Source organism: Carcharodon carcharias, chromosome 34 (genome assembly GCF_017639515.1).
Source record: "Carcharodon carcharias isolate sCarCar2 chromosome 34, sCarCar2.pri, whole genome shotgun sequence".
Taxonomy (NCBI): Eukaryota; Metazoa; Chordata; class Chondrichthyes; order Lamniformes; family Lamnidae; genus Carcharodon; species Carcharodon carcharias.
This window is the reverse complement of record NC_054500.1, coordinates 12,459,223-12,473,706: the sequence shown is the minus strand read 5'-3', so window position 1 is coordinate 12,473,706 and position 14,484 is coordinate 12,459,223. Positions and strand designations below refer to the sequence as shown.

The 14,484-nt window shown below is 45.1% G+C and overlaps 1 protein-coding gene across 2 annotated transcripts in view; it reads right to left on the bottom strand.

Moving 5' to 3' along the window:
- Positions 1–14,484, bottom strand: part of LOC121272656 (transforming growth factor beta-1 proprotein-like) — a 39,050-nt gene that overhangs the window by 16,328 nt on the left and 8,238 nt on the right. For both annotated transcript variants that reach the window (XM_041179358.1, XM_041179357.1), the window contains exon 2: positions 10,941–11,086. In XM_041179358.1, coding sequence (XP_041035292.1) covers positions 10,941–11,086 — 146 coding nt within the window. The remainder of the gene's footprint in view (positions 1–10,940; positions 11,087–14,484) is intronic.

The following is a 14,484-nucleotide window of genomic DNA, read 5'->3' as shown; positions in this document are numbered from 1 at the left end:
AGTGATATTCTACACTTCTGAATAGATCAGAACAGGCTGGGTCTCTTTTCCCCCTTGAAGAGGGACAACCTGGTTAGAGGTCTTTAGAATTAGGAAGAGGTTCAATAGGGTAGATGTAGAAAACGATAATCACTAATAAATTCCAGAAAACGTCTGTACCCAGAGGGTGGTTAGTGTTTGGAATTCGCTACTACAAGGAGTAGCTAAGGTGAACATTGGTGTATTTTAGGGGAAGCTAGGTACATGCATGAGGGAGAAAGAAATGAAAGGTTTTTTATATAGAGATATACAATAGATATAAAAATAAAATAATGGATAGATGAACATACGAACATATGAATTAGGAGCAGGAGTAGGCCACTCAGCCCCTCGAGCCTGCTCCCCCATTCAATAAGATCATAGCTGATCTGAATGTAACCTCAACCCCACATTCCTGCCTATCCCAGATAACCTTTCACCCCCTTGTTAATCAAGAATCTATCTAATTCTGCCTTAAAAATATTCAAAGACTCTGCTTCCACCGCCTTTTGAAGAGAGTTCCAAAGACTCACAACCCTCTCAGAGAACAAATTTCTCCTCATCTCTGTCTTAAATGAGCGACCCCTTATTTTTAAAACAGAGGCCCCTAGTTCTAGATTCTCCCACAAGAGGAAACATCCTCTCTTCATCCACCCTGTCAAGATCCCTAAGGATCTTAAAGGTTTCAATCAAGTTGCCTCTTACTCTTCTAAACTCCAGCAGATACAAGCCTAACCTGCCCAACCTTTCCTCATAAGACCATTCCTAGCATTAGTCCACTAAACCTTCTCTGAACTGCTTCTAACAAATTCGCATCCTTCCTTAAATAAGAACACAGTACTCCAGATGTGGTCTCACCAGTGCCCTGAATAACTGAAGCATAACCTCCTTTCATATTCAATTCCCTCACAATAAATGATAACATTCTATTAGCTTTCCTAATTACCTGCTGTACCTGCGTACTAACCTTTTGCGATTCATGCACTAGGACAACCAGATCTCTCTGAATCTCAGAGCTCTGCAATCTCTCACCATTTAGATAATAAGCTTCTTATTTATTCTTCCTGCCAAAATGGACAATTTCACATTTTCCCACATTATACTCCATTTACTAGATCTTTGCCCATTCACTTAACCTACCTATATCCCTTTACAGCCTCCTATGTCCTCTTCACAATTTACTTTCCTACCTATATTTGTGCTGTCAGCAAATTTAGCAATCATTCCTTTGGTCCCTTCAAGTCATTTACGTAAATTGTAAAAAGTTGAGGTCCCAGCACTGATCCTTGTGGACATCACTCATCACATCCTGCCAGCCAGAAAAAGACCCATTTATGCCAACTCTCTGCTTCCTGTTAGCTGGCCAATCTTCAAACACCTCAATATGTTACCCTCTACACCATGAGCTTTTATTTTCCACAATAACCTTTGATGTGGCACCTTATCAAATGCCTTCTGGAAATCTAAGAACTGTACATCCTCCAGTTCTGCTTTATCCACAGCACATGTGACTCCTTCAAAGAATTCCAATAAATTGGTTAAACATGATTTTCCCTGTCACAAAACTATTGTCTGATTGCCTTGAATTTTTCTAAGTGCCCTGCCATACCATCTTTAATAATAGCTTCTGACATTTTCCCTATGACAGATATTAACCTAATTGGCCTGTAGTTTGCTGCTTTCTGTCTCCCTCCTTTTTTGAATAAAGGAGTTATATTTGCTATTTTCTAATCTAATGGGACCTTCCCCAAATCTGGGGAATTTTGGAAAATTAAAACCAACGCATCAACTATCTCACTAGCCGCTTCTTTCAGGACCTTAGGGTGAAGTCCATCCGATCTGGGGATTTGTCAGCCCCACAGCCCCAACAATTTGCTCAATACCACTTGCCCGGTGATTGTAATTTTCCTAAGTTCCTCCCTCTCTTCCACTTCCTGATTTACAGCTATTTCCGGGATGTTACTTGTGTCTTCTACAGTGAAAGCCTAAGCAAAATACCTGTTTAATTCATCTATCATCTCCCTACTTGCCAATATCAACTCCCCAGATGCGCTTTTGCTCAGCTTGTTAACTCTTTTCTTATTTAGATATCTATAGAAACTCTTACTTTCTGTCTTTATATTATTAACTAGCTGTACTCTAATTTTCCCTCCTTATTAACCTTTTTGTCATTCTTTGCTGTTCTTTACATTGTTTCCAATCTTCTGACCTGCCACCTGTCATTGCGTAATTATATGCTTTTTCCTTAAGTCTGATACCGTCTTTAACTTTTTTAGTTAACCACGGATGGTGGGTCCTCCCCTTGGAATTTTTCTTTCTCATTGGAATGTATCTATTCTGAAATATTACTTTTTAATGTCTGCCACTGAACTTCTATTGACCTATCCCTTAACCTCAGTTGCCAGTTCACTTTAGCTACCTCTGCTTTCATGGCCTCATAATTGCCCCTTGTTTAAGTTTAAAATACTAGTCTTGGATGCACTTGTTTCTCCATCAAAATGAATGTAAAATTCACTCATATTATGATCGCTGCTACCTAGGGGTGCCTTCACTAGGAGGTAATCAATTAATCCTGTCGCGTTACTCAGTACCAAGTTTAATACAGCTTACTCTCTGGTTGGCTCCAGAACATGCTGTTCTAGCCCAAAAACATTCTATGAACTCATCTACACTACTTTTGCCCATTTGATTTTTCCAGTCTATATGTAGATTAAAATCCCCCACGATTGTTGCTGTACCTTTCTGACAAGCTCCCATTATCCCTTCTTTTACACTCCATCCTACTGTATAGTTACAATTAGGGGGCCAGTACACCACTCCCACAAGCGGCTTCTTGCCTTTGTCATTTCTCATCTCACCCAAACCGCTTCTACATCCAGGTTTTCTGAACCTAGGTCAACCCTCTCTAAGGTGCTAATACCATCATTAATTAACAGAGCCACCCCTCCACCTTTTCCTAACTTCCTGTCCTTCCTAAATGTCATGTACCCTTCAATATTTAGGGCCCAATCTATGTCATCCTGTAGACATGTCTCTGCCATGGCTATCAGATCGTAACTACTAATTTCTATTTGTGCTAACAGTTCATCTATTGTGTTTCAAATGCTACGTGCATTAGATACAGAGCCTTTAGTTTTGTCCTTTTATTATTGAGCGTCTAACTTATCTGCCAATTTACTCTTAGATTTGTACCCTCTGTCCCTTCCTGTCACCTGCCTATCATTTCCCATATTAATCTTTTCTTTCTTGCCTTGTCTCTACTCTTGGTTTACTACATCTTGCCAAATTTGATCTCTCACACCCCCCTTCCCCTCTACTGAAGGCAGGTAGAGGCTCAGTTGAAGGATAAAAGCTGGTATAGAACAGTTGGGCCGAATGAATTTTACAGCATTGAAACGGACCGATCTAATTCAGTGATTTTGGTTTGCAGTTGGTCACAAGCCCATCTTCTCCTGAAACAGATAAAATGAAGAAAGCCAATGTGACTTATCAAACTGTTAAAATCTCAATTCTGCATGACCTGCTCAATCTCACAGAGAGATCTTGGGTTACAATCAGTTTAAACAACTCAAGTTGTTATTAAAATAATCTCACACCCAAGTATCGAGATCTCAGGCTGCAGCTGTCCCAACCTTACTCATCAGATAAATAATCACCTAGACAAAGAAAGACCGTGCATTTCTATAGCCCCTTTCACAACCTCAGGATGTCCAAAGATCTTTGCAGCCACTGAAGTACTTTTGAAATGTCACAGCATTCAAGCTATGCACAGCACAACAGCAATGTGATAGCAACCAGACCATCTGTTTCGTTGATGCTAGCCAAGGGATAAACATTTCTTCTTTGAAATACTGCCATGGGATCTTTCCTATCCAGCTGAGACGCAGCCTCAGTCTAATGCCACAGCTGAAAGACGCCCCCAGCAGTGCAGCATTCCCTCAGTATTCAGTGTGTCAGCTGTGGCTCAGTGGGTGTCACTCCTACCTCCAAGTCAGAAGGTTCTGGGTTCAGTCCCACCACCAGAACTTGAGCTAAAGAAAAAACCAAGGTTAACAGTGCAGTACTGATGGAGTACTGCACTATCGTAGGTACCGTCTTTTGGAGGAGACATTAAAACCATCTATCCTCCATGGTAGATGTAAAAGGTCCCAAGGCACCATTTTGAAGAAGAGAGCAGGGGAGTTCTCCCCAGAGTCCTGGCTAATACTTATCCCTCAATCAATAGCACAAAAAACAAAAGATCTGGTCATTACATCATTGCAGTTTGTGGGATCTTGTTCCATTCAAATTGGCTGCCACATTTCCTATGTTGCAACAGTGGCGGCACTTCAAAAGTACTTCAGTGGTTTCAAAGTGACGTCTGGGGGTTGTGAGAGGAGCTATATAAATACAAGTCTTTCTTTCACTGCACTTAAGGGCCTGCTGGATTATATGTTCAAGTCTTTGCATTGGTACTCAACTCACTGATCTCCTGACGGAGAGGGGGTAGTGTTGCCCACTGGGCCACAGCTGGGAATGACAAACGTATTCGATCCCTCAATCCCCTTCCTCACTGGAATCCCATCTGACTGCGACCCTCTCACACAGTCACTCCAATTCCTTCCCTGGAAAATTACTCCACAGCTCTGGGTGAAAAGTTCCCTGGACTTCCCTTCTTTCTAGAGTTTGAGGGTAAAATCCAGGTTGACATTCCCAGTGCAGCACTGGGAGTGTGCAACACTGTGGGAGGTGCCATCTTTTAGGTAAGATGCTAAATTAAGGCCCCATCCACCAACTCAGGTGGTTAAAGATCCTGTGGAGCTCTTGGAAAAAGTAGACATTCCGGTCAATTATTCTTCAACAAACATCATTAAAACAGAGTGAAACAGCCCAGGTCCAAATGCAGCAAGACCCGGACAATATCCAGGCTTTAGCTGACAGGTAACATTCGCGCCAAACAAATGCCTGGCAATGACCACCTCCAACAAGAGGGAATTTAACCATCACCCCTTGATGTTCAATGGCATTATCATTGCTGAATCCCCCAGTATCACCATCCTGGGGGGTTACCATTGACCAGAATCTGAACTGGACTAGCCATATAAATACTATGGCTATAAAAGCAGGTCAGAGGCTGGGAATCATGCGATGAGTAACTCACCTCCTGACTCCCAAAAGCCTGTCCACCATCTACAAGGCACAAGTCAGGAGTGTGATGGAATACTCTCCACTTGCCTGGATGAGTGCAGCTCCCACAACACTCAAGAAGCTCGACACCATCCAGGACAAAGCAGCCGGCTGGATTGGCACCCTATCCACAAACATTCCACTTCCTCCATCACCAATGCACAGTGGCAGCAGTGTGTACCATCTACACGGTGCAGCGACTCGCCAAGCCTCCTTCAACAGCACCTTCCAAACCCATGACCTCTACCATCTAGAAGGACAAGAGCAGCAGACACATGGAAACACCACCACCCGGAAGTTCCCCTCCAAGCCACACACCATCCTGACCTGGAAATATATCGGCCGTTCCTTCACTGTCGCTGGGTCAAAATCCTGGAACACCCTCACTAACAGCACGGTGGGGTGTATCTACACCACATGGACTGCAGCGGTTCAAGAAGGCAGCTCACCGCCACCTTCTCAAGGGCAATTAGGAGTGGGCAATAAATGCTGGCCCAGCCAGCGACACCCACATCCCGTGAACGAATGAAAAAAACAAGTGCAAGCTTTTTCTGTCCTTTTTAAGTTCCTCGACTTAACCCGTGTACTTTGAGTCTTCAACATATTCAAGAGAGCGTTCAAAGGTATGGATTCACAGTGGAACAACTGACTCCCAACCCTGTGTGATATTAACGCTCGGAAGAAGAGTCATATAGACTCGAAACGTTAACTCTGTTTCTCTCGCCACAGGTGCTGCCAGACCGGCCGAGTTTTTCCAGCATTTTCTGTTTTTAGTTCAGGTTTCCAGCGCCCACAGTATTTTGTTTTTACGTTAATGATATTAACACCGATGGGCTGCCCCGTCACAAGACGCACAGGAGAATGTTACAAAAGAAACTCCAAATCTATCCGGGACAGTGCTGAGTGAGCTTCTCCAGACCACTTATGGTAACAAGACTAAATGTGCACCAGCTTCTCTTGTGGTTGCACAGACTGGGAAATGCTGCTGCATTTCATTCACACTCATACTGGCTGCATTATGCTTGATGCATTTGGAACTGGTTAAGGATTATTAAATTATCAGCAGTTACGATGGCTGGTTGAAGGATTCTTGCCATTGTGGTTGCTCCTGGTGGTTTCTCCCCTTCATATTTTAATAGGTTTGCTGTCAGCAGATTTAAGGAGATCTTCAACGTCATGAGGATTTGCATATGAGGATATTCATCCCAGCGATTCCCGAACTGAGTGTCATTATGGCACAGAAGGAGGCCATTCAGACCAGTAAGTCCATGCCAAATGGCCTCCTTTTGTGCTGTAATGACTCTAATGACTTCAATGCCCTTGGTTTCTAATTTTTGTTGGGCAAGGGTATTTAAGAGTTACGGAGCCAAGGTGCGTAGATGGAGTTACAATAGATATCATTCATGAACTAAGTGAATGGCACAATAGATTTGAAGGGCTGAATGGCCTCCTCCTATGTTTTGCTTCCATGGTCACTCCTGGGGTATGTTCAGACTGGAGAGTTCCTGTAGAATAATGTCAGTATCTGAAGATTCCTTTCTGGGCTCTGGGAGCTCATTGAATGCGTGGCAATGTTGCTCAATGTGTCTCCCTGTCCTCTTTCTCCTGTGTTAGTGTAGAAATGGCACACCTTCAGGCCACACCATCCCTCTCCAAAGAGTCATCCAATTCTATCATTAGAAGAGCCTTAGTTGCTGTAGTCTGGGTCATGAATTCTGATTGCTGTAGTTCATCAAGGCACATTCTAAATAGACTCTGTAGGCTGTTTGCATTGAATAAATAGACTGCTGGCTGTACGTCCTGTCAAGCAGGCTGCAGAATCTGTTTAAAAAGTATCTCCATGGACTACAGCAAACAGGACACATGACCAAAACGGCAGCAATGTTTCCTGATAAAAGCAGGGTTACTTCTCCAGCAAAACGCAGTGAGTGGAGGATAGCAACATCAACACTGTGGGTAAAATGAAGCACAGTCATCTTTCGCAGTGTATTCTGCAGGAATGATTAACAAGATCATTGTTAATCAATGATTAATCATCTCCATTCTGACCAAGAATAGCAGCGTCATTCTATATAGCCTACTTCCTTCCCACCACACTCCTCCCCCATATTACCTTTTCCTGCTTATTGACCTCTCAGTTCTCAATTCTAATAAATATTCACACCCTAAAAGTTAATCCGTTCAGTCAGGGTACAAAGTATTGACTGGCCTGCTGTGTAGTTCAGCATTTTCTCAGTTATAAAAAGTAGGTAAGATTGCTTTTGATTAAAAATGTATTTTAGATCTTCTGTTTAGTGATTTAGGTCTGATATTTTAGTGATGAAGCTGGCCTGACATTGGAGACAATTTATTACTGTAATATTAGTGTTTGTCTCAGTGTCAAAGTACATAAATTGAAAACTTTAAAAAAAAAATAGCAGCCCCAGACTGAAATTTTTCTGACCTTCTATAATTCGACTGTTACTTGAACCTTGACCTACTGCAAAAACCAATAAAATCCATGGTGACCAACCTTGTTGAACCTCTAATGAGCATATGATTCATTTGCACCCCTCCCTCTCATCTTGTCAGGTATGGCTCTGTGAGCTCCATCTCACCCCCCCCCAACCCAGAGGCAGAATCTTCCATTCCTGAGACTTGAGCATGAAATGTAAGCCACCAAAGAGGGAGTGCTGCAAAGTCAGAGGTGCCGTCTTTTGGGGTGAGAGGTTAAACCAAGGCTCCATCTGTGCTCTCAGGTGCGCACGCTATTTGAAAACGAGCAGGGGAGCACTCCTCGATGTCCTGGCCAATATTTATCCCTCAACCAACATCTAACAGAAGAACAGACTATCTGGTCATTTTGTGGAATCTTGCTGTGTCTTAAATTGGCTGCCATATTTCCTAAATGGCAACAGTAACTACACTTTAAGAAGTATTTAATCGGCTATAAAGCAGGTTGGAACATCCTGAAGACGTGAAAGGTGCTAAATAAATTTAAGAATTAAGTACTCTGATGCTGTAGTAGCCATTCTATAACATTATATCCAGCCACTGACAAGTGAGCAAATCACTTCTGCTCCTGCCCCTGATCTCCTTCCCTTCTCTAAAGCCACTGGGTCACAGCGAGAGACAATTCAAAGTCTTGAAAGCTAACGTGCTCTCTTACCCTGCGACTATCTTCATGCACCTAGACAAAGCTACTCAGCTGGGGGTGATGGGGGTGGGGAGACATTATAACGGTGGCTTATGTACACTAGATTGCATGTTAGGAACCGCCTGATTTGCTCTCTGCCCTTCCTTACAATGTTCACGGTAACTGAAGCTATTTTCTCTGGCCCATGAAGTGGTAAATAGTAGACATAGATTTAAAGTCATGTCCCTCCTTGGTTGTCCTTTGAATTTCTAACGCCAGCCTGTTCCAATATAGGATCCTCGACAATGGCTCGTCAACAGGGACTCTCTGTCTCAACAGAAGCTCGACTGAAGTCGAGAGAGAGCGTGGAGCACATGCCCATGCTTCTGGGATCGCCAACAAATTCGGAACGAGGTACGCTGTGTAGGTTACATACAAACCCTGAACCTGCAGCCTCTCCACCCTGTGAGGCTGGAGGTGGCAGAGACTTGGGCATGCGTCTGGGAGTTATCTTATGGGTGGGTCTGCGGTAGGGATATTTTAGCTCAACTGGGCATCAGCCTTCAAACCTTATTTCCTTTTGTATGATGTCGCGAGAATCCCAAGTAAATATTGCATTCTGCGGCCTCTCTACAACAGGGACTAGGTGTTGGCCATGTTGTGATGTGTGCTACTAGCACACACAAGGATTGGGGCAGGGGGACTCTTCCACATTGATGGTTGGTCTCTTCCCGCCTTCTCATCGTAACCCTTAAACCTCCCATGGGATAGTCCCATCAGCTGTGGCTCAATGGCTAGCATTCGAAATATGGGTCAGAAAGGTCATGAGTCCAAGTCCCACTCCAGAGACTGGAGCACATAATCTAGGCTGACATGCCCAGTGCCGCGTTGTGGGAGTGCTGCACTGTCAGAGGTGCCGTCTTTCAGATGCTGTTAAACCGATGCAGCATCTGTCATCTCAGGTGGACTTAAAAAAAAAAACCATTTCAAAGGCAACTAGGTGAGTTCTCTCTGGTGTCCTGCCCTCATCCAACATCAACGAAACAGAGTATATAACCCATGACCACTACCACCTAGAAGGACAAGGGCAGCAGATAGATGGGAACACCACCACCTGCAAGTTCCCCTCCAAGCCACTCACCATCCCGACTTGGAAATATATCGCCATTCCTTCACTGTCGCTGAGTCAAAATCGTGGAACTCCCTTCCTAACAGCACTGTGGGTGTACCTACACCACATGGACTGCAGCGGTTCAAGAAGGCAGCTCACCACCACCTTCTCAAGGGCAACTAGGGATGGCAATTAATGCTGGCCCAGCCAGTGAAGCCCACATCTCGTGAATGAATTTTAAAAAAAATCATTATCACGCTTCTGTTTGCGGGAGCTTGCTGTGCACAAATTGGCTGCCATGTTTCCTATGTTACAAAAGTGGCTACACTTCAAAAGTATTTTATTGGCTGTATAGCGCTTTGGATGTCCCAAGGTTGTTCATGGCGCTATATAAATGCAAGTCTGCCTTGCTTGCTTCATTGGTCAGAATGCGGCATTCTGTTCTCCTTGGTCATAAATGAGGAAAGTACCTCAATCAGCTTCATATTTTGAAGCGGCTCCATTGGGCTGCCTCAGCGTCTGCTCTCCAATAGAAACCGGCCAAACTTTCAGCAACCCAATGAGCTGCAATGCATCTGAACTCAAACTCTGGAGTCAAAAGGCAACGTGCCACCCACGCTCCCCAAGGTGACCTGATGTATGAAAGTTCACAGGGGCCTGTGGGCCTGTCCCTGATCTTGATACTGTTTATTTTCCTTCCGTTTCAGTCTGAAGTTCAATGCCACACTTAACAAGTTTGGCCTCATTTCTTGGCTCCACAATTCTAATCAAGCAGCCAAGTGATGCAAAGGGATAAAACTGCACAGGTACAAAATATGTCAACCAAGACAGCACATTGGGAACACGGGAAACCATGGGCATTAAACTCTGCCAGGTTTGGAATCCACTGAAACACTCTCATGTAGAAACATGCCGCTCTATTAGCCAGTCAGCAATTGCCGCTCCCCAGGGCGGATCCATTCAGTTTGGACAAGAGCCTCGAGACGGGACACGATCGCCAGACACTGGCAGCAATTAAAGAGAGAACGGCTCCTGCGACTATGCTATGTGGGCTCCACAGCAAAAAAAAAAAGGGGGCCCACCGTGTGCCAGGCTCTGGTCGAGATTCAACCTGTCCCTCAGGAACGCCATCCCAAAGGCTTCAACACAAAGAGGGATCAGGAAGGGTATCAGGCTCACACCACCAGGAGCTAAACAAGACAAACTGTGACTCAGATAATAATCCTCCATTGCAGCCAGGGTGAAGGTATGAGCAACAGTAGCCAGAGGCAGTGGAAATTTTATTCCCACGTGTGTGTGTATATCTCACTGTACAATACACAGTGGGTAAATTCAGTCATCTGATACACTCCCATAACTGTACAGTAGACAGTGGGTAAAAGAGAATAATTCGCTCAACTAAAATTTATTCACTGCCTCTACTGCAGTCCAGAATGCACCAATGTTTTTTTTAATGCTCAGAGCATGATAAATAGGTGAGAGACTTCCCATGTAGGCTATAAGCTGTCTGCAAACATCACTCTGCATTACCTGATAGAGTTCCACCCTCTGCTCCATTTGCTCTGCATCATCCCTGGCGACTCGATAAAGTCGGAACTCGGCACGATGCAGGAAGGATTCACTGGAAGCATTCAGAAAGATGTTGAACCGATAGGTTTTGTGGTTGGCGTTACCATCTACAAGGAAGCAGAGTGATCAGATCAGCAAAACATGCAAATCATAACATTTCTACAGAAATGTTGCCCCAGTCAGTGCAACAGGTCAAATAATCAGGGCAAACACAAAACCCACCAAGGTACATCAGAGTAGGTACAGCACAGGGTTAGATACAGAATAAAACTCCCTCTACACTATCCGCATCAAACACTCCCAGGACAGGTACAGCATGGGGTTAGATACAGAGTAAAGCTCCCTGTACACTGTCCCCATCAAACACTCCCAGGACAGGTACAGCATGGGGTTAGATACAGAGTAAAGCTCCCTGTACACTGTCCCCATCAAACACTCCCAGGACAGGTACAGCATGGGGTTAGATACAGAGTAAAGCTCCCTGTACACTGTCCCCATCAAACACTCCCAGGACAGGTACAGCACGGGGTTAGATACAGAGTAAAGCTCCCTGTACACTGTCCCCATCAAACACTCCCAGGGCAGGGACAGCACGGGGTCAGATACAGAGTAAAACTCCCTCTACACTATCCGCATCAAACACTCCCAGGACAGGTACAGCATGGGGTTAGATACAGAGTAAAGCTCCCTGTACACTGTCCCCATCAAACACTCCCAGGACAGGTACAGCACGGGGTTAGATACAGAGTAAAGCTCCCTGTACACTGTCCCCATCAAACACTCCCAGGACAGGTACAGCACAGGGTTAGATACAGAGTAAAGTTCCCTCTACACTGTCCCCATCAAACACTCCTAGGGCAGGTACAGCATGGGGTTAGATACAGAGTAAAGCTCCCTCTACATTGTCCCCATCAAACACTCCCATGACAGGTACAGCACGGGATTTGATACAGAATAAAGCTCTCTCCTAACGATATCTTTTAATCCTAAAGTTCGAAGAGGACCCTCTACTGCCATTGCACTTGCTTTGTTTGCAAGACTTCCCTGTCAATGGCCTGACTCTGCCAATTGGTGCTGATTTTGCTTTGCGAGGACCCAGCAGACACTGGGTTGGGACGATTCATGGTCAGAGCCCTCAGAGCAGCAGGTAGGGGGTTGCTTCCCTTACATCACCCTGTGCCAGGTTTGAATTCTGTCCTGGAGGTGACCTGCCAGTGGGGTATCACCAGCTGACCCTCATCTTGCAATTCAACCTTTGCACAAGTTGGTGAAAATCCTCGTTGAATGTTGCCCTCTGACCTACTGCTGTAACTTACAGGAAAAGTGACGAGATTGAGAAGTGAAAGCAGCTTCAGCGAACACTGACTGCCAGGGACAAAACGAGGCAACAAAGAGACCCTTCTATCTTTCTTCTCCACCCCTTTCAAAACCGGCAGGTTCAATCACCAAAACCCTCTAACACTCTCTTCCAAGTCATGTCCTAATATGAGAGGGAAACATTTGCCGGGGACAAATGGGCTGACTCTTGCAAAGGGGCGTACATAGCATGGGCACTATGGGCCGAATGGCCTCCTTCCATGCTACACAATTCAAACTGAAAGCCTTCCTCCTTGTGCTCCCGGCCGCTGTGTGCAAGGGGACTGGCCGTGGCTGAAAAACAAGGGAGCATTTTTTTTTTCCAGCCCCCTCACTGAAAAGGGAAGCAATGCGGTGCATGATAACTCTGAGAGGCCCAACTGTACACAGATCTCCAGAGGCCAAAAGGCAGTTCCCAGCCTGAATACTCACAGGCACATTTCTCTCACACGTCTGCTGGCAAGGAATAAAAGCAGCAAACAATGAGTTGAACTGGGGATCGGAAATGGAAATACCGATAGGTTAAATGCTCCGGTTGTTTAATGACAACAAAATTTTTTTTTTTTTTTTTTAAAGTTTCTCAATCCCCAAGTTTCCACTGAGTTTATGACTACAGGGAATTACATTGAATTTACAATGTAGGACCAGGCCATTCTGCCCAACTGCTCTATGCCAGTGTCCATCCTCCTACGAGGTCTCTGAAGGGGTCTGACAGGGTAGACACAGAGATTGTTTCCCCTGGCTGGGGAATCCGGTTTCAGGATTATTTAGTGCTTTTTTTAAAAAAATTTCCTTCATGGGACGTGGGCGCCGCTGGCAAGGCCTTCATTTGTTGCCCATCCCTAATTGCCCTCGAACTGAGTGGGCTCACTAGGCCATTTCAGGGGGGCAGTTAAGAGTCAACCACATTACTGTGGGTCTGGAGTCACATGTAGGCCAGACCAGGTGAGATTGGCAGACTTCCTCCCCTAAAAGGACATTAGTGAACCAGATGGGTTTTAACAACAATCGATGATAGTTGTCATGGTCACCATCACTGAGCTTTTGAACTCCAGCGAATTGATTAACCCGAATTTAAATTCCACCAGCTCCTGGGGTGGGATTTGAACCCATGTCCCGAGATCATTCGCCTGAGCCTCTGGATTACTAGTCCAGTGCCACATTACCATTACGTCACCATCTCCCCGCTGAGATTTGGAGAAATTTCTTCACTCAAAGGGTGGTGAATTTTGGAATTCCTACCCTAGGGGGTTGTGGATGCTCCATCGGTGAATGCTGACAAGGCTGGGGATAGACAGATTTTTGATCTCTCAGGGAAGTCAAGGGATATGGGGAACAGGCAGGAATGTGTTGAGGCAGAAGATCAGCTATGATTGTGTTAAGCTGTGCAACAGGCTTGGTTGGGTGGGGGTGGGGGCAGCTGTATGGCTTACTCCTGCTCCTATTTCTTACGTCATTCATCTAACCCTTTCAGCGTAACCTTCTACTCCTTTTTGCCTGGTGTATCATGTTGTTTCCCTTTATAAGTGAGCTCGGCCTGGGTAGGAGTTGGTATGCTACGATCGAACATAGTGCCCCTGTGCTCAAAAGGAAAATGAAATCAGCCAGGTCTCCATTTCAGGCTCACTCTCCAGTGATTTCTGCTGGAAGGTTTTCCCTTCATTGTCGGATGATGGAATTACCTAGATCTTAACGGTCAACGTGCATTTATGTAGCGCCTTCAGAATAGCGAAACATCCCCAGGCACCTCACAGGAGCACAATTTTGGACACTGTGCTGTCTAAGGCGATATTCAGACAGGCGACAGTAGTCTTTTTTTGGAAAACCTTAAAGGAGGGAGGCTGCCAGCATCAGGGAAGAAGTCCCAAAGCTTAAAGCTGAGGTACCCGGAGGCACGGCCACCGATGATAGGGCGACGGAAAGCAGGGAAGTGCAAGAGGCCTACATCGGAGGTACACAGAGATGTCGGGGGTGGTGGTGTTGCAAAGCTGATGGTCGCTACGGAGATGGGATTGTGGCGAGACGATGGAGGGATTTGCAGATAATGATAAGAATTTGTTTTAAATTGAGCCCTTGCAAGACCAGATGCCAATGGAGGTCAGTGAGCACAAGGGTGGAAGGGACTGGGGGTGAATTAGGACACTGGCAG